At 57.9% G+C, this 17592-nt stretch overlaps 2 protein-coding genes across 2 annotated transcripts in view; one reads left to right on the top strand and one right to left on the bottom strand.

Moving 5' to 3' along the window:
- The window catches only part of CARD10 (caspase recruitment domain family member 10), a 38264-nt gene extending 28273 nt beyond the window's left edge, over positions 1-9991 (bottom strand). The window contains exon 1 of the mRNA XM_071802073.1: positions 9906-9991. The gene's annotated coding sequence lies outside the window, so the exon portion shown is untranslated. The remainder of the gene's footprint in view (positions 1-9905) is intronic.
- CDC42EP1 (CDC42 effector protein 1) lies at positions 8477-16340 on the top strand. The gene is made up of 3 exons (XM_065831649.2): positions 8477-8773; positions 12139-13038; positions 13912-16340. The coding sequence occupies exons 2-3, from the start codon at positions 12597-12599 to the stop codon at positions 14709-14711; spliced, it is 1242 nt and encodes a 413-aa protein (XP_065687721.1). The 5' UTR covers positions 8477-8773; positions 12139-12596; the 3' UTR covers positions 14712-16340.
- The last annotated feature ends 1252 nt before the right edge of the window (positions 16341-17592 follow it).

The raw sequence follows: 17592 nt of genomic DNA, 5'->3' as shown, positions 1-17592 counted from the left end.
TTTTTAGCCCCAGGAATACGTGACTGTCCTGGGGAGGTTAATGCAACTGCAAGCCAGAGAGGCATGCTGAGACATTGCCAGGGTTTCAGTAGGCCAGGACCAGGCCAGGACATTTTTCCATGGCTGGAGAGCAGACCTGCCCAGGACACGGATAAGGAAAAAGCTGTTAGCTCATGCTCACGGGGGCAAAATCTCTCTAGAGAGGGCAATGAACAGCCAAGTGCCACGAGCACTTGTAACACTGCTCCAGAGCCATAGGGTGGCACCACCCCACCATCCAGCCCTTTGGAAACAAGATGGCTGGGGAAGTGCCAGGGCAAAACCCAAAAGCCTTGGGTCGGTGCGGCCTTCAGCTGGAGCACTTGCAAAGAGAGGGATGTGTGGAGCCAAGGGCTGTGCCTGTTCCTGCCACGCAGACCTGCCACGGCTCCTCACTCCTGACTGCCAAGGCCCTTCCCCAGCCTTTCCACTTCGAAGATGCCAGGGCCCCACCAACATGCTCCCCTCCATCTCTGCTCTGATTTACACTGGGCCCAGCTATTCTTGTCCTACAGCTTATCAGAGATCACTGCTGCACTGAGCCAGGCCAGGGCTTACCTTCAGGACAGTAAAGGGGCTGTAACTCCCCCCTGCTCCTGTTAATTCTGCCTAATGGGGTGTGCTCCAGGGCACCTGTCAGAAGGGAGGTCTGCACAGAGCACCCCTCAACCCACATTCCACATGGGACAAGGGCTACAAACCAAAGCTGAGACCTGACAAGCTCGGTACAGATGTGACCTCAGCCAAAGTGGTTAGGTGCCAGAGGTGAAGGCAAGAGCACAACATCTTGGACCTCATTTCCTTCTCCGCATACCAGCATGGCCACACCAGATGCCCTGCAGGATGTGACCTTAGATAATGCAGAAGGTCTTGCAGCCCTTCTGGCTGCTGCACGGGCTCTGTGCTAGAGCCGTCCTGGCTGAGCATGGTGTGATTTGTAACCTTACCCTAAGCACTTCTCCACACCTGATGTTCCCAGAGCTGCCCATTCCCAGGTCTCAAAGCCAACATACTCAGCTACCACCTCAGCTTGGCCCCAGTGGCCCTTTTCCCTTCAAATCATCCCACAGAGACCAGCATCATCCAAAGCCAGAGACAACCATGGCAGGAATCACAGCCTGGAGTGCAGCAGGAGCCATGCCTCACTTTCTAGGAAGCTACTCCAGCGTCCTCACTAGACCAGACCTTCGCAAGCTCTGAGAACATAAGCCCACCCCCCAGAGGCTGGGTGCCCATTCCCCCCCGCAGGAAGGAGTCATGCCCTGCCCCAGAGATACATTCCCGGGGACGAGAGCCGCAGACAGACGCTAGCTGGATCCCGCCCAAGAGCAACGAGCTTTCCAAGTCCTTTCCCTTTCTTGGGGGTCTGGTAGTCACATAAACAGGAAAAGCCTGGCCCTCTCCACCCCCTTCCACAGCTCTGCCTCCCTCCCCTCCTCTCCAGCACATGCCGTCATGATACAAGCGCCAGCGTTGGGCTGCTCAGCCCCCACGGGAGGAGCTGCTGGCTGGCCCCTGACCTTCAGGCTCCGAATTTCCTGTGGCAGCCAAGGAGGGAGACGAGGCCCCTTCTTCCAGGCGGTGGGGCTGGGCGTACAGGGGCCAGCCCCAAACCAAGGAGGGGTGGAAAGGTCGTGGCAGTCTTTTGCCAGCAACCCATGGTCCAAGGAGACAAAGATGGCAGCTGCCACAGGAGAGGGGGATCAACACTGGGACAGGAGCCTCCCACTGAAATGACAGGGCAAGGGCTACTCTTCCACCCCAGCCCTGCAGACAGCTCTCCAAACCCTTCTTTTATCTCCTGGTGCTTATTTTTAAAAGCTTTGTGGCCTGCCCTCCTAAAACCAAAGGCAGCCACACCAGGTTGGGGTGGCTGTCCAGGAGGGACCAGAGCTGGTGCCTGCAGGAGAAGAGTGCAGCTCCTCCTCCAGCCACACAATCGCCCTTGCAGAGCTCAGGGCTGTTAACCCTCAGCAAACTGAGCCCAGCTGCAGGAGTAGGTGCCCATCCTAAGGTGAAAAAGCTGGGATTACTGCCTAGGCGGGTGTTATCCCTTTCACCCAGGTCCCTCTAGGAAGGACTAAGCTAAGACAGGCATCTCCTGCCCCTCCACACATCTCCCATGAGTCATCATGGGGAGTGGAACTGAGATCTCCAGAGGGGAGCGGAGAGAAAAACCAAGCCCTGCTGAAGGCATTTGGCCTGAGAGGCAGATCCCCCTCCCCAGGGTCCTCGTCCATGCTTGGGGTCTGTGCTAGTCCTGGCTTGTAAAAGCCGAGGATGCTGCCCAGATGTGATGCCCGCTCTTCACAGCCTGACAGGAGGTGCCGGATGCCTGGGGAGAGCGGGGTTGGGGGGGCGGCATCCTGGATGGAAACCTCTGGCATGCCTCTGCGCTGATCTCCACTCTGCCCTGGAATGCGCCTGCCAGCAGCATGTGGGAAAGTGGAGTCAGCAGGGACCTTGGATGTGTCAGCTCCCCGGCTGAGTAAACAAGAGGAGCCCTGGCAAGCGTTCAGCCCCAAGCGTCCGAGACCTTGAAAAAAGGGGGCTAGAGACAGGGAGGTTCTTCTATCCCCTCCTCACTCAACCCCTGTAAAATACCTCCTAACCTCTCCCCTACCTGAGGTGCTAACGTCACCTCTTCTCACCCCTGCCGTGTCTGGAGAAGTGTGGGGAGAGACTCTCCCTGAGGCGTTTCCAGCACCCAGCTGTCAGATCTAACATCCTGGGAGGAAAAGGCCCCTGGGAGAGACACTGCCACAAAAGGAGGGTCTGGAGAAGAAAGAGGCGGGATAAAAGGATTTATCACCCCCCCCTACCCCTTGCCATGCACATCCACCCATGCCCCCTGGCTGTCTCCCAGACAGGAGGGAGCACAGAGCATGGAGAGAGCTTCCACCAGCAGCACTGGGACCGCCTCGGTGAGCCCAGTGACAGCTGGGACAAAGGGGCACGTTACAACTACCAAGCAAATACCTTCCCAGCCCCAGCTGGGGACATTCCCACTGGGAGATGCCAGTTCCAGCCACCCTCCCTGCAGGCTTCACAGGCTCAAGCAGGGGCTGCAAAACAACAGGTTTTCCCAGAGCCAGTTGTAGACATGCTCCCACCACTCTTCAGGTTGCTGGTGTTGCCTCACTTGTCTCCTCCATAAGATGCATAAAGAGCACTCACGTGAGACAGCCCCTCATCCCCTCTCCACCGGGACACGAGAGCCTGTTTTGGGGCCTGGAGAAGAGGGATGGGCTGAGGAAGGTCCCCCCACATCCCACCAGTGGACCCATCATCTCCAGCGAGGGAGCTCCAGTGGTGGTGGCGGCACTGGGAGGCTGTGCCCGCCTTCTGGCCACCGTCCCGTGTCCCCTATCACTCCTCGGCAGGCGCGCACTCCCAGAGAATGAGCCATTGTTCCCCGGCCCCGCGGCCTCTTCCTGTCCCAGTAGGGCTGTGAGACAAACAAAAGCAGAGCCAGACGCCATGGGGAGGAGGCTGGGCCTGCTCCCCTCCTCCAGATCCCGCAGCAACCCCGCAGGCAGGCAGGCAGACAGACGGATGCCCGCCTTGGGGGAATGGGCAGGGACACCCCTATTTTTAGCTGCCTCTGCATCCCACCCCCTTCCTTCCGTGGGCGAAAAATACACAGGCTGGATGGACAGGCAAAATCATTATGATAAAAGTGTTGTCCGGGCCTTGTCTCCAGCCACTCCCTTGGCTCTTCCCTTTGACCAGGACAGGCTCCTCATGCATTGTCTCCTTCTCCCCTCACAGAGGACTTCTCTCTTCATCCCCATCCCTTATTCCCTATATCCCTACATCCTTTCTTGGCACATCACACCCTTCCTCATCCCCACACTCCACTCCCTGTCTGCTCCATGGATGCATTCCCCCCCTTGATGGTCCCCTCTCTCATGCCACACCAACCCGGGGGATCTGCTCCCTTCTCTTGAGACCCCCCAGCTCCTCCTTTCTCCAAAGCATCTTCCCCCACCTCCTCAAGCAATTAGTTTCCAAAAGGCTCTTTGCCCACAGAACCACCCTCAGTTTCCTGCTTGTTACCCCCATCCCCATGTACCCTCCCTCTCCACTGCATCCTTCCTACCCTCACCATATCCCTCTTTCTCTCCTCACCCCAGCACTCTCCATCCCAACTCCCTGCAGCCTGCACAGGCTTTAAATTCCTGCAGATGTGCTCCCCTTCCTTATCCTGCCAAGGGAACATATTTGGAGGAGGGCAAATGGGCCCCCCCTTCGCACACAGAGAGCTGTTTCTCCAAGCAGCGAATTTATATCTGAGCCCCCTTGGTCCCTCCTGCACATCCTTAAGGCTTACAAAAAGGAACTGGAAGTGGTGTTTTGGGGGAGTTGTTCTGGGGAGACTCAATGTACATACATATATATATGTTCTTTCCCAGCGCCTGGAATCACAGAGGTGTTTCCAGGCCACAGGCAGCTGCTCCTGGATTGCTTCTGGTTTATGCAACATCCTCTCTGTGCTCCCAGCCGTGTCCCAACCCCCCTGTTCCCTCCCCTCTGTGCCAGGCAGAATGTCAGGAAAGCATGGACTGGGGTCTGTCCCTCCATCCTCCCACAATGTCCTCCCAACACCCCTACAGCACCCCACATCCCTGGCCTGTGAACAGGACCAGCGTATGAGGAGGAAGCTGAGGAGGGTGGGAGGAGGAAGAAGGATGAAAATTCTTGGGATAGGAGGAGATGGGCAGAAGGAGGGAGGGAGCTGGCCAGCAAGCCTGGGAACACATCCCTATCTCCTCCTGGGCTTCGACAAACCTCAAGGCTTCGAGTTCCCAGCCCAGCTCATAGGGGAAACGCACCCCTCAGCCCCCTATTTGTAAACCCCAAAAGTGTGGTCAATCCCCTTCCTTCGGCCTCTCACTGCTGCAGGGAGAAGAGCTGGAGGAATTAGTGGGGAAAATTAAAAATGGGCTTTTACAGAGATCATTGTGCCTTCCTTTATTATGAGTGGGTCTAACCTGATGCTGCTGCCTGCCCAGTGGTGCTCACTGCAAGCCACCCACTTTTCTTGCCCTCTGCAGCACAATGATGCTGGGAACCACACCAGTCTCTTCCCTCTCCCCGATTGTCACAGAGGCTACAGGCACAGAGCTCAGGACCTGCAGCACAGCCCCAAAAATGAGCTGAGCCTGGCCCAGCACATTCCTGGAGATGCCGCCAAAGGATAAATTATTTCGGTGAAGAAATTATGTGGCATCAGGGATCTGGTGCCCACAAAGCCAGCACCGCCATCAGACCAGGGATGCACTGGGCCAATGCTGGGTGCCGCAAACCTACCCCTTGCCTTGGGGAGTCACCTCCTACCATCAGCCCAGCTTGCTCATCCTAAAACCGGTTTTGCCTCCAGCTCAGCCCCAGGGCAGTGAGACAAAGGCTGGAGGAGCACCAAGGAAACAGGCTGGAAGTGAGGAGGACGGACCCAGTGGCACCAGGTTGGTGGGAAGCTGGATGAGGCCACGCTGGGATGTGTGGTGGGGTAGGAGGGCCCTAAATCCCCTCCCCATCATGGCTGGGGTCTGTTCCCCGCCCCGCTCCTGGCAATAATTCCCATACCCATGAGGTATTCGCCCTCGCGGCCACCGCCAGGAGAATGGAAACATCTGGAAGTCACCCGCAAGCGAGCGGCACTCCCAGTTAATGAGGAAATATGAGCCGGAGACCCTGGGCAGGAACAGGATATCTGCTTCTTGTGCACTGAGCAAGGCACCCCCTTCCCACCGAGCCCCCTGCCCACCTTCCTTTCACAGGAAATTTCCAGGCATGGGGCTCTGGGAGTGCGACTGCGCTCCCAGAGCCCCATGCCTGGAAATTTCCCTGGAAAGGAGGGTGGGCAGGAAGGCAGCAAATAGAAAAAGCAAGGAATGGAAATGCAGAGGTGAGCACATTATCCCCAAACTGGGGTGCCCCCGCCACCCTCCCTAAGCTTCCAGGGGCACAGGGGAAAGGGAGAAGGGGGTTTTCTTCTCCACAGAGGGAGTCCTGCATCCACCTCCTTCAGGCACCAGGTGTGTGAGCAGCAGGGGCTGCGAAGCAAGGTGGGAGGAAATATTGAATACCTGGAGGTGCGGGGCTGAGACCTCAGCACCCCCCAGCACCCACCATCCCTATCTCCATCCCCTTCACACTCAGCCACCCATAAGACCTGAGCCCCATGCCAGAGGGATGAGCCCCAGGAATAAGGAAGGGAGACAAAATTTGCACAGCCGTGTCTTTGATGTTGTAGTAATCAAAGCAAATCCTTAGCTGGGAAGGCTGCAGAGCCACTTGTCTGCTCCCATGATAAGCTTGATGGCCAATCTCTTCCTAATGGTGAGACTGGTACTGCTGCCTGGGGCACAGGCTTACAGATGGGATGAAAGGCTGGGGTGACTAAAGGCAAATGAGGTAGCCAGGCACCTCTGGTGATGATGTTGGGAGGGGTCCAGGTCTTAGCTCCTGCCCAGGGCACCCAGGGGTGATCCAGTGGCTCTGCAGCACCATCCAGCCCCACAGACACCTCTCACCTATCAGCCGAGGTGCATAAACAGGCTGGGAGGCAGGATTGCATAGATTTGCTTTCCAGGCAGCTGTATACAAAAGAAGGGGGTCTCAGGAGGGTGCACCCCCTCCTAGAGAACAGCTCGAAGGGCTGCACCACCCCTGCTTGTACCCAGGCAGCCAATGGCCAGGATGGGAACTGAGTCCTGGAGCCAGAACATACCCTGGAGGTCTCCAAAGCGCTTCAGGGACAGCCCCAGAAGGACAAAAGTCACAGCCCAGCTGGCATGTCCACAAGACCACAAGGTTTGGGGAGGGATGCTGAAGAGGGGGTATTTCCAGCCACTTTCCTGGAAACAGAGCCCATCCTGGCTCAAAGCACAGAGACGCTTGGAGCACGTGTGAGGAGGAGGAGGAGGCAGTGGAGAGCCAGTCGCCCTACGAGGAGCAGAGCGTGGCCCCTGTCCCATCTGGAAGAGATTTGTTCTGCATTCCCCGGCGGAGGCGGCTGCCGTCGCCTGGGCTCCGCTTCCCGCCGCAGCCCCTGCTGCAGGGCACGGGGATGGGGTGAAGGGAGTGAGGGGGAGCTCCTTGGGCTGGGGGGAGATGCCCTGGCAGGCCATGCAGGGGGAGGAGACCCAAAGAAAGGGTCTTTTCCTGCCTCTCCCACCACCCTCACTGGCTTCCTTTGAGAAGGACACTGGGAGAGAGCTGCCTACCATACCTCTGGCAAGCACGGGGGGATGCAGGTCACTATTTCTCCTCACTCAGACCTGAGCTGTCATCTCTCTCGAAGACATAGACCCACCTAGAAGTACCACCAAAGGACACAGTCCATGTGGTCTTAATCCCTAAGGGAGAAGGCTGCCACAGAAGGCAAGAATCCCAACTATCCCATTTCACAGAGGAGAAGCCTGAGATTGAGAACAGTGCCAAAATCCCACTGCTGCTTAGCAAACCTCTGAGCAACAAGGTGCTCCTGCCTGGGCACCCCAGCACGGGCCACCTGAGCCTAGTGAGAGGCCAGGCTCCATTTTGACATCTCTGCAGACATCTTGTCATCCCTTCAGCCAGGCCCTGTTTAACCCCAACAAGTCTCATCTCGCCTTTGCCAGCATAGACACCGCCCTTCTCCTTCATGGGGCCCTGAATAGTTGCTTGTGCCTGGCCATGTGCTCCCTAAGAGAGCCACTGAGTCTCACGTGAAGGCCATGAGGGTCACCAATGGCACTGGTGATGCTGTACCCACTAGCAGGTTACCCCTTATTGGCACTGGTAGGGTTTTCTGCCCTGTGACCATCAAGGGACAAAGCAACGAAGTGCGATGCCAGAGAGATGCAGCTTCCCATATGCGGGCAGAAACCCTCCCTGGTGCCACCAAGGACCACCTCCTTGAAGTTACCCAGTGCCACCCCCTCATCATGGTCTGGCATTGTGCCTCTAATATGACGCTTGTCCTGACCCTGTAATGCTTGTCCTGACCCCATAACGCCCATGGGGGCCATGCAGCCTTCAAGGAGGTTGTTATCATGCTAATGCTCAACTCAACACTGCCCACAGGTCCTGGCATGACTGCCCACCCCCAGACCCCATTCCTGCTTGGCATTGCTAACTCAGGGGCACTGGAGACTTCCCATCCAACGCAGGATGGGATGACTCCGTATGATATATGAGGGGCTCACACACAGGGGCAAACTCCTTTCCTTTGCCCCTCGGCCAAACTCCCCTAACCAAGTTAGCTGATGACCTGGGCTTCCCCTGCCCCCAAATTCATTGAAGCGGGTGCCTGGGAGCAGGAGGCAGCCGATGCTGGAGGATGGGAAATGGCAGTGGGGAAGTGGGGGAGGTGAGGGGGGAGCAGCAGAGAAGTTCCTGAAGTTTTCTGTCCTGGATAGTTGGAATAAATCTCATTTTCTCTGGTCTCTGTGCTGAGGCGAGGATTGGCTCAGCGGCGCTGCAGCCCGCCCTCCTCCTTCCCACGTCCCCTCCCCGCCAGCTTCGCTCCCTCTCTCCCGTGGCATCGGGGCGTCAGCCTGGGAGAGCCAGCTTTTGGGGGTACGGCCGTGGGAAAAGTGGGGGACATGCCTCACCTTTCTCTCCGACCCTGCTCCAGGACGCAGCACCAGTAACCATTGGAGCAAGCTACAGGGATTCACAGGGAGTGCCTCCCAACTTTTCGGCTGGAGGACGGGAGAAAAAAAATAACCCTGGTTCGGAAGAGGTAAATCCTGAAAGTTTTGGTTCCTCAGTTTGTAGAGCTTGGTGGGGCTCGGGAGCAGAAGGGTGGAGGGGGTGGTAGGAGAGGGGAGAATCTGGAGGGGTGGCAAAGAGATGGAGACGGGCAGTATGGTGAAAAAGCAAGAGAGAAGAAGGCAGGAATGCAACAGGAAACTGGGAGGAAGGAAAGCAGGAGTGAGGAGAGGGGAGATAGGTCAGGGAGAAAGTGGGGGCCAAGAGAGAAAGGGGGTGAGGATGGGGGAAAGCAGCGGGGCACTCCTGTCGTGCACCGTGTTCTGGTTACCCTTCAAAGCCCCATGGGTTCTTGGTGCCCAATTTTGGGGGTTTGGAGGAAGAAAGGGAGTGCTTTTGGACAAGGAGGCAGGGAGAGGATGGCTGGAAACTGCCTGCCTTTGGAGTCCTGACCTCCTGCCACATCCCAGCATCGTCTGCCTGGAAAAATACCCTTGTTATAGAGAGATATATAACTATTTACATATATATAGCAACCAGCAGCACGGGAGTCAGACTCGAGCTTGTCCGCCTACTGCCCGGCACCGCTCCAGGAGAGCTGGAAGAGGCCCAGCCCGGCCAGCCAAGCCCCTTTCCCCCTTCCCCAAAAGCCTGTTCCTGTTGGCTTTGCCCATCCCAGAACAAAGTGACCCAACAGGAGAGCCTGTGCCTCCCTTACTCCAGGGAAAGGGAGATTTTTCGGCACTCGGGAAAGCTAGGAAAACCTTCCTGGCCACCCACAGCCATTTCCAGATGCTCTTCCCCCTGTTCAGACCACCCCAAACATCTCCTTGCCCTCTTTTGGAGTATGTCCCCTTTGCGGGGGGGGGGGTGTGTAAGGAGAGGAGGAGGAGGGAAGTTGCTTTAAGCAGCTCCAGCCAACTAGACATCTGGATTATTTCCCCCCCAGTCTGGTTTCCGCTCTTCCCAGCAAGCAGAACAGCTCTGGCCATTCCCGGCGAGTGGAAAACCAGTGGAAACCAGCTGAACTTGGGGGGAAATGGGGGAGGCCAGGCTGGGAGGAGGATATGCTGGCAGCTGGTCTGTGAGGGCGGGGGGCTTCCCGGAGGAGGCAAGAAGGAAGAAGCCAGGCAAGGGGAGGTTGGGATGAGCTGCGGGCTCACCGTGCCAGGGGCTGGTGAACACAACAGGCTGCCGGACAGAAGGAGCATGTGGAGAGACGGGTGGCCAGGCGGGGGGTCCTCATGCCCAGTGGAGGAAAGGAGAGTGCATGGGTCACCCTTTGCCCGCAGAGTCACGAGTTTCCCCGACATGGAGGGTTCTGCTTGGGTGGAGGGGAGGGCTCAAAGGGGCACAGCTGTCACAGAGATGCATTAGGGTCAGGGGGAAGGAGGAAGAACGGGGAAACTGGAGGGAGAAAAGGCCTAACAGGCCTGCCAGAAACCTGCCATCCAGGTAGGGTTGGGCACCAGCTTCCTCCCTCCCTCCTCCCTCTCCCAGCACCCGCTGCCTGCCAGCAGGCCCAGAGAGCTGGGAGCCAGGAGGTGCTGGCTGGTGTCCCCATGGTGGCCAAGGGACAAGGAAGGGGAAACACTTTCCTCCTCCTGGCTCACAGTTCTCCAGGTAGGGAGCAGAGGGAAGTTCTCCTCCCACACCCCACTTTCCCTCACCTCCACACCTTGTCCCTGGGGAGATGCCAGCCCCAGTCCCTGGAGGGGTCTGCAGGGCAGCTATGCTGTGTGGGGCACGTGGGGTAGAGTAGGGGGGTCCACCCCTTAGAGTAGCCCTGGCCAGTGCGGCATGTGTCTCACACCATGCAGGCATCACTGCTGAAGGGCACAGTCCCCACTTGGGGCCCCAAGATCCCCACTGTGCTGCAGGGACCACCCTGGCGGATTTCCTTGTGCCCCAGGAGAGACCTGACCCAATGGCTGTGGGTGGGTTTCTGCCAGAGGGAGGATATTGATCCCCAGTTGTCTTCTCACCCCAAATCTGCCACATGCCTGGTCCATTCCAGTAGCAAGGCAGCACCATACAGCCTTGGTGAGCAGGAGGCAGACGTGCCAGCAGAAAGCCAACCTGCCACTGTCCTCGTCCTTGCTGCCACCATCCACTGCCACCCCAGGAGGCAGCCAATGGTGTTGGGAGCTGTCAGGGGAGGTTTGTTTTCCCTTCCCCGGGCATTAACCCCTGGCAGATAAGAGGGGCCCAGGGTGAGCAAACAAGGCCAGGGCAAGGTGAAAACATGTGTAGCCAGCCAGGAGAGCAGTTCCATGCCCAGGGTTCCCCCTCAACAGAGGATTTGCCTCCCTGGCACCGCCTGCCTGCTCCGAGGTGACCTGGGGACAGGTTTGGGAGGTGGGCAGCAGCAGAGAGATGGATGGAGCCACACAGTAATGGGGGTCCTGACACATAGGAAGCAAAGGATGCAAGGCTTCCATGTCACCTCTTGGCATGATGTCCTTTGCAACTGGCCCTGCTGAAGGGACCCAGCTCCACCTTGTCCCCCCAGTCCCTGAGTGGGGACTGAGCCCTGGCAGAGACACGTCCCCGAGCAGACACGCAGACCACTGATGCTCAGAGGTGCCCCAAGCTCCAGATACTCTCCTTTTCCCAATCCGCCCTCTCCCTCTTGCCATGTGTACCAACAAGAGATCTGCTGATCTGTGTGTTCCCCCTATTAACCGGGGAGTTCATTGCGCTGCCATCGTGTGCCCATCATGCGCTGCCTCTCTACCTGCCCCCCAGCACCTCTGGGACCTGAGGGCAGGGACCAATCCCACCTTCTCCTCCAACCTCAAGCAATCACCTCCCTTGCCATGCCTCAGTTTCCCCAACTGCAAAGCAGCTGCCCACCCCACACCCCCAGCTCCCCACTGCTCCAACGTGTCTGCCCAGTCCTGCGGACCCAGCCAGAGGAGGACAAACAAACCAATATACAAATATTGCATTTTCCCTCCCCGTCACCTCTCCTCCATGAGAAGCACGCGATCCCCAGGCCTCACCCTCTCCCCAAGGGTTCATCTGAATAGCAAAAGAAGGGAGAGGTTTCTCGCCCTGGGAGCTTGGGCAGCCGGGCAGGGCACCGCTTTGGGAGGAGGTGCTGCCTGGGAGGGAAATCCTCAGCCTGCGTTGCAGCATGGGTCCAGCAAAGCTGCTCTGCAGGCAGGGAAAACTGAGGGACGCCAAGGTCAGAGAGGTGAGGGAAAGCACATATTTTTGGGGGAAAGCCTTTCACTTCCTCCCCAGGAAAAAGCCCGCTGAGGGGGACAGCCTGTAGCAACCTCCCCACCACTGCTCATTCACTGCCTTTAACCTCCCCAGCCCATCCTGCGGGTACAGCCAACACAGGAAAATTCTCTCTGAAGGCTTCACTATTCCTCTTGCCTTGTTTAGGTGGCTGACAAGGGGCCCGAGGTCCTTCCCTGCCGCTCCACTCCAAACTCCCACAACCCACTGCCCTATCTGTGACTGGCTCCTGTGTGCCTGGTGGCAGCAGAAGACGGCGGATTAAGTCTTAAGCCCGTGGCCAGACGCAGCTCTCAGTGGCCGTTGCAGCACCGGGGCTGACCCTGGACTCCTGCTGGGGACACCTTCACAGCATCACCATCCTTGCCGCTGGGGACATACCTGCTGCGGGCGATTTCATGAGCGCAGCATCGTGCAGGAAAGCAGTGGGACAGGCACCCTTCTCACCTGCTGAAAGACAAGGTGACTTGAGCTGTTCCCCTGAGAGCATCGGAGCAGGAGCCATGGCGAGGCCAGGGATGTGACAGGCCACCCTGCTGCTGGAAGCCCATTGAGGGCTGGTTTTGGGGCTTTTGCAGGAGCAGAGGTGAGGTGACAGGTGCAACATGAGCCTGGGGAAGCTGCCAGTGCTCAGCTGGGTGTCAGGCTCCCATGGCAAACGGCGGCTGAAGTCGGAGCTGACGCCAGACATGATCAGCCCACCGCTGGGGGACTTTCGGCATACCATGCATGTGGGGCGTGGTGGGGACGTCTTTGGGGACACCTCCTTCCTCAGCAACCACGGTGGGGCTGACACAGCCAAAGCCAACAACTTCTTTGCCCGGACACTGCGGCACGTCCGCCGGACACCGCTGAGGAGCCGGGGTAGTGGGGGCCAAGCGGAGGCATCACCTGCCCCCCCTGCCGTCTCACCCATCATCAAGAATGCCATCTCGCTGCCGCAGCTCAACGAGGGGACCTACGATGGCAGTAGTGGCCGGGGCTTGACCAGCAAGTTCTCCTTCAAAAGCTCCTCCAATAGATTATCCAAAACGCACCAGGCCTATGGTGAGTGAAGCATGGGGCAGGGGCTGGCACCCAGGCACAGGGGATCCTCTGCAGCCCCTCTCTGTGCCTCGGTTTCCCCACTGTGGGACTTTCAGCTCTCAGCAGAGACAGGACATGTAAGAGTCCCTATGAAGAGATAACCCTAACCCTGCTTTTAGCTGCTGTCCTTGCTCCTACCTTTGGAGGATCTCCTCCCAGGGTAACCCCAAAGTGAGGAAGGGATGTTTTCTCCACCTGTCCCACCCCCATAGCCCCATGCAGTGGCAGCCTGTGTGGAGAAGTTGTAAGGGAGTGTCCCCCATCTCCCCCCAGGCCTACACCTGCCCCACGCGCAACCCTCAAGGGACTCCATCCACCTCTTCTCCATTGCACCCACATCCATCCCTGCCAGCTGGAGTCCAGAAGGGACCTTTGGGGAGGGGTTGTGGGAAGGATGAGATGGGATGGGACAGCTGGGTCGCTCTTCTCCAGCCTCACAGCATTGGGCTGTGGTTCAGCTTTTCCCCAGGGAGGTCTGGAGCAGAGACTCTTGGGGAGGGGGTATTTGGGGAGCCTGGGAGCTGGGGGAGGTGGCTGGGCTCAGAGGGAAAGGCAAGCTGAGACAATGCTGCCATCTCCTGGTCCCACCTGCCTGGCTCAGACCACATCAGCAATTTAGCAAGCCCAGAGCCCACCTGGAGACCCTCAGCTGTGACTCTGGCCTTTGGAGATGTCCACACAGACACTGGCTTGACCTTTAGAGGCCAGGACCCCTGACGGGTGGATGACCTGCCCTGCTTTGGTGACAGTGGCTCTTGTCCCCTGCAGATATAAGGCAGGCTTCCCCCTATCTACCCATGCACCCCCTCACCAGCCATCCCTTCTGCCTTGCAGGGCTGGAGTCAGGGTTTTGCACCATCCCTCGTGTCCCTCGCTTGGAAAAGGGCCCAGAGAGCGACTTCCCCGGGGAAGAAGAACTGAAGCAGTCGGACTCCCTGCTCTCCTTTCGCCTGGACCTGGGGCCCTCCCTAATGAGTGAGCTTCTCCAGATGATGAGCTTCTCTGAAACCAACGGGAGAGCAGTGGGGGAGGATGGTCTAGACCTCCTCCAAGATGAGGGGACCAAGGATGAGGCCCCTTCAGCATCGAGTGCATCACATGGAGAGGACAAGGCAACATCCAACTTCTGGGACCACTCCAGACAGAGCAGCCTGTCAGGGGCCAGGTCACTGCCAGGACTGTCGGTCCATGTCAACGGAGAGGCACACGCCATCAAGGGCATTGGAGAAGACCCTGCCTGGTCTTCAGGGCCGGGTGCAGCACCCAGAGGGACCCCATGGCAGGGACACTGGAACGACTGCACCATTGAGGCGGGAGAGTTTGACCGGGCAGCCCAGGTCCTGGCCCGCCATTACGGTGGGACCAGCACCCCGCGGAGCTCGGAGAAGGGTGAGGGTCCCCGGCAGGCCCGAACGCAGACCCTGTGGGAGAGCCCCAGCAGCAGCTCATGGCGGTCACAAGTGACACAGGGGAGCCGGTCCCCCGAGGCCACGTGGAACCAAGGAGAGGAGGATGAGGAGGAGGCCGAGCTCTCCAGCCTGCAGGAGGGGTACATTGGTGCCCGGGGAGGGCACAGCAATTCCTTCGAGTACGCGGATGAGGAGGATGAGGAGGACGATGAAGTTAAGGTGTGAACGGCTATCCCTCCCATCACAGTCCCCCACCAGAAGAATCAGTGCCAGCATCTTTGCCCTCCTCCCTGTCTCCCACCCTCAGGTGTCAGCATTGCTGGCAGACCCAGTAGGTGATCTCATTGCCAGCTGGGGGCACTGGGGGGCAGGAGGAGCACCTGTCTCCTGGGGGGCTCCCCAGGGCTGGGCCAGGTTGCTGCAGGGGGCTGGTGAGGTCTGTGCATCGCAGCACTGGGCATCGCAGCCCTTCTCCAGCCTCACTGTCACTAGATACCAAAGGGACATCCCCATGTGCCAAAGAAAACCCAAACCCCTTCCTACCCCATCTCGTTCCCCTCAGTGCCCTCTCTTTCGTCCCTCAGCCTTGCACTGCCAGCGTGTCTGTGGACATGTCCCATCCTCCCACCAAAGCGCCCAGCCACTCTCTGCACTGGCACAGGTGCTGTCCCAGAAATATCCCCACCAATAACTCTGGCACGTAGGGGATGTGGGTCTCCACAGCTTCAGGTGGTGCAAGACCCTTCTCTATGGCACATCTGTCTACCTGGGGAGGCTGGCTGGGGGCTCAAGGTGTAGGCAAACCCAGCACAGAGCTGGGTTTTCTCCTTCCCCCCCAAAATAAGTCATGAGCTCAGCATTTTCAGGTGAGAGCATGCACAGAGATAATCGCAGGAGTCTTTCCACTTGCCTGCTGCTGCTCAGCATCACTTAGGCTGTCTCCCTTTCTGACCTCCACCCCCTCACAGCAGAGAGAGGAGAAACTTCTTGGCTGGCTGGAGGGAGAAGCGAGGTTGTCAGGTCACCGAATTCTGCAGTTGGGTCCCAAAAATCCCTTCCTTTCCCCCACTTCAGAACAAGGAGACTTCCCCTCTGCAACTGCTTGGTCTGCACTGCCTCTTCTTCATCCTCGTCCCCTCTCCCCATGCGCTCACCCCTCTTTTCTAGCACACCCTTTCCCAGGACAGCTAATGCCCCTTGCTGAGCGGTCCTGGGTGATGTGGGGGCCCTGGAACGAGCTGCCCCCCACGCTGCTCCACGTGCAAACTGGCTCTCACAGAAGCGCCTTTGTGCCGTGGCATGGAGCCGAGATGCTCAGGGGCTGAGGTCACTGGAGGGACCCTCACAGGACCCCCCTTGTTCTCTGGGACAGGAGGGGGTGTGCAGCAGGGGGAAGATGCTGGACCACGGCTGCGGGGCTCCACTCCCACGCGTCTCACCCACCCCACACCTGCTTCTGACAGAGAGCTCTTCAGAGCAGAATAAAGAGACTCCGGTGTGCACGCGTTTTGTACGTGGGAGTGTCGCTTGCAGTCGGGCTGTAGAGTTTATGGGCAAGCCCATCTCCACAAGCCTCTCGAGACAGCTGCCTCATACTGACCAGCAGCAGCAAGCTGGGACAGGCAGCACCTTCAAGGATTCCCCAGCTCTGGCCACTGGCACGCAGCAGGATCAGCCTTCTCATCCCCCTGGAGCAGGAACCCTGCCTCTCAGGATGAGCTCCCCTTGCCCTCCACTTCCCAGACTGTAACACAAGCTCCAGACCAAAGACCCACATCCGTGGAATAGCCTTTCTGCCTCCACTCTGTATCCCATGCACTTATTATTGTCCTCATTAAAGAAGTTTTGATACTATCTTCTCCTCTGGTGCCTCCCTTCACCTGCAGTGACGTTATCGTCATCCTTGCTATGTCTGCTGGTGCCCCAGTGACAAAATCCCATCCTTTTCACTCTCAGCAGGGTTTTTCAGCACCTCTGTGATTAAATAGCCCAGTACTTTGCTGTTCACCATGGCTAACACACAGAGCAACCTCCCATTGTTTTTTTATGATGAGGGTGGTAAAATACTACTGGTGCAGGTTGCCCAGAGAGGAGGTAAATGCCCCATCCCTGGAGACATTCAAGGCCAGGCTGGACGGGGCTCTGAGCAACCTGATCTAGTTGAAGATGTCCCTGCTCATTACAGGGGGTTGGACTAGACGAGCTTTGAAGGTCCCTTCCAACCCAAACTATTCTATGATCCAATGATCCACTTGGCCCCACGTAGCATACGAGGGGGTACAAATCCTCCTCTCCAGCCCAGCAACAATTAATTTGCAGTCTGAAGCAGATGGGTACCTTCCCAAAGCTGGCTTGGCTACAGCCCTCCCATCCTCTGCCTGCATGCCCAGAGAGGGAGGGCAGAGGTGCTGCCACCTCCCTTGGACCAGGCTGTCCCTAAGATGCTCTTCTACTCTGCTCTCATCTCACTCAGCCTAAAGTGCCCTGGTGTTTGCTGTCACACATCAGTCTCAAGGCTGGCGAGACACTTTAATTAGTGCAGCGACATCAGATAATCAACACTAATTGCCTGTAGTCCCATGTGAGGGACACAGACTGGGAGGTGCTAAGCCACATAGCCTAGTATAAATCCCATCCTTCCTCCCCATTGCCTTCCCCTCCCTCACTTTCACTGAGTAGGGTTTGCTGTGGAAATGTGAGAGTAATGGGTAACCCAGCTGGAATGTGCAGGCAGATAAGTGAGGTGAGATAAGGGGGAAAGTCGGAGGAGACAACTTATCGCTGGCAGGAATGCTGGCTCAGGGGCACACCTGTGCTGCCTTCCCCGTGCCACCACTTTGCATGGTACCACTCCAGCGGGAGGGCAAGGCGCCCCTTCCTCCTGCCAGCTGGCTGAGGGAGCAGCCCAGAGGAACCCATCAAACCCATGCCGGAGCTTCCCAAACCTAACATTTAATTACGAGCTTTGGTGGCACCAGATGCTACATCGAATGCCACATCGTTCACGCCAATGCTTTTCTTCCCCTCCATCCCCTTCTTTCTCCCAAAAACTTGGGTGCAGGAAGAAATGGTGCATTGCAAAGAGATCACACAACCATTCTCTGAG

Source organism: Patagioenas fasciata, chromosome 1, assembly GCF_037038585.1.
Source record: "Patagioenas fasciata isolate bPatFas1 chromosome 1, bPatFas1.hap1, whole genome shotgun sequence".
NCBI classification, from domain to species: domain Eukaryota; kingdom Metazoa; phylum Chordata; class Aves; order Columbiformes; family Columbidae; genus Patagioenas; species Patagioenas fasciata.
This window is presented reverse-complemented; position numbering and strand designations above follow the sequence as displayed.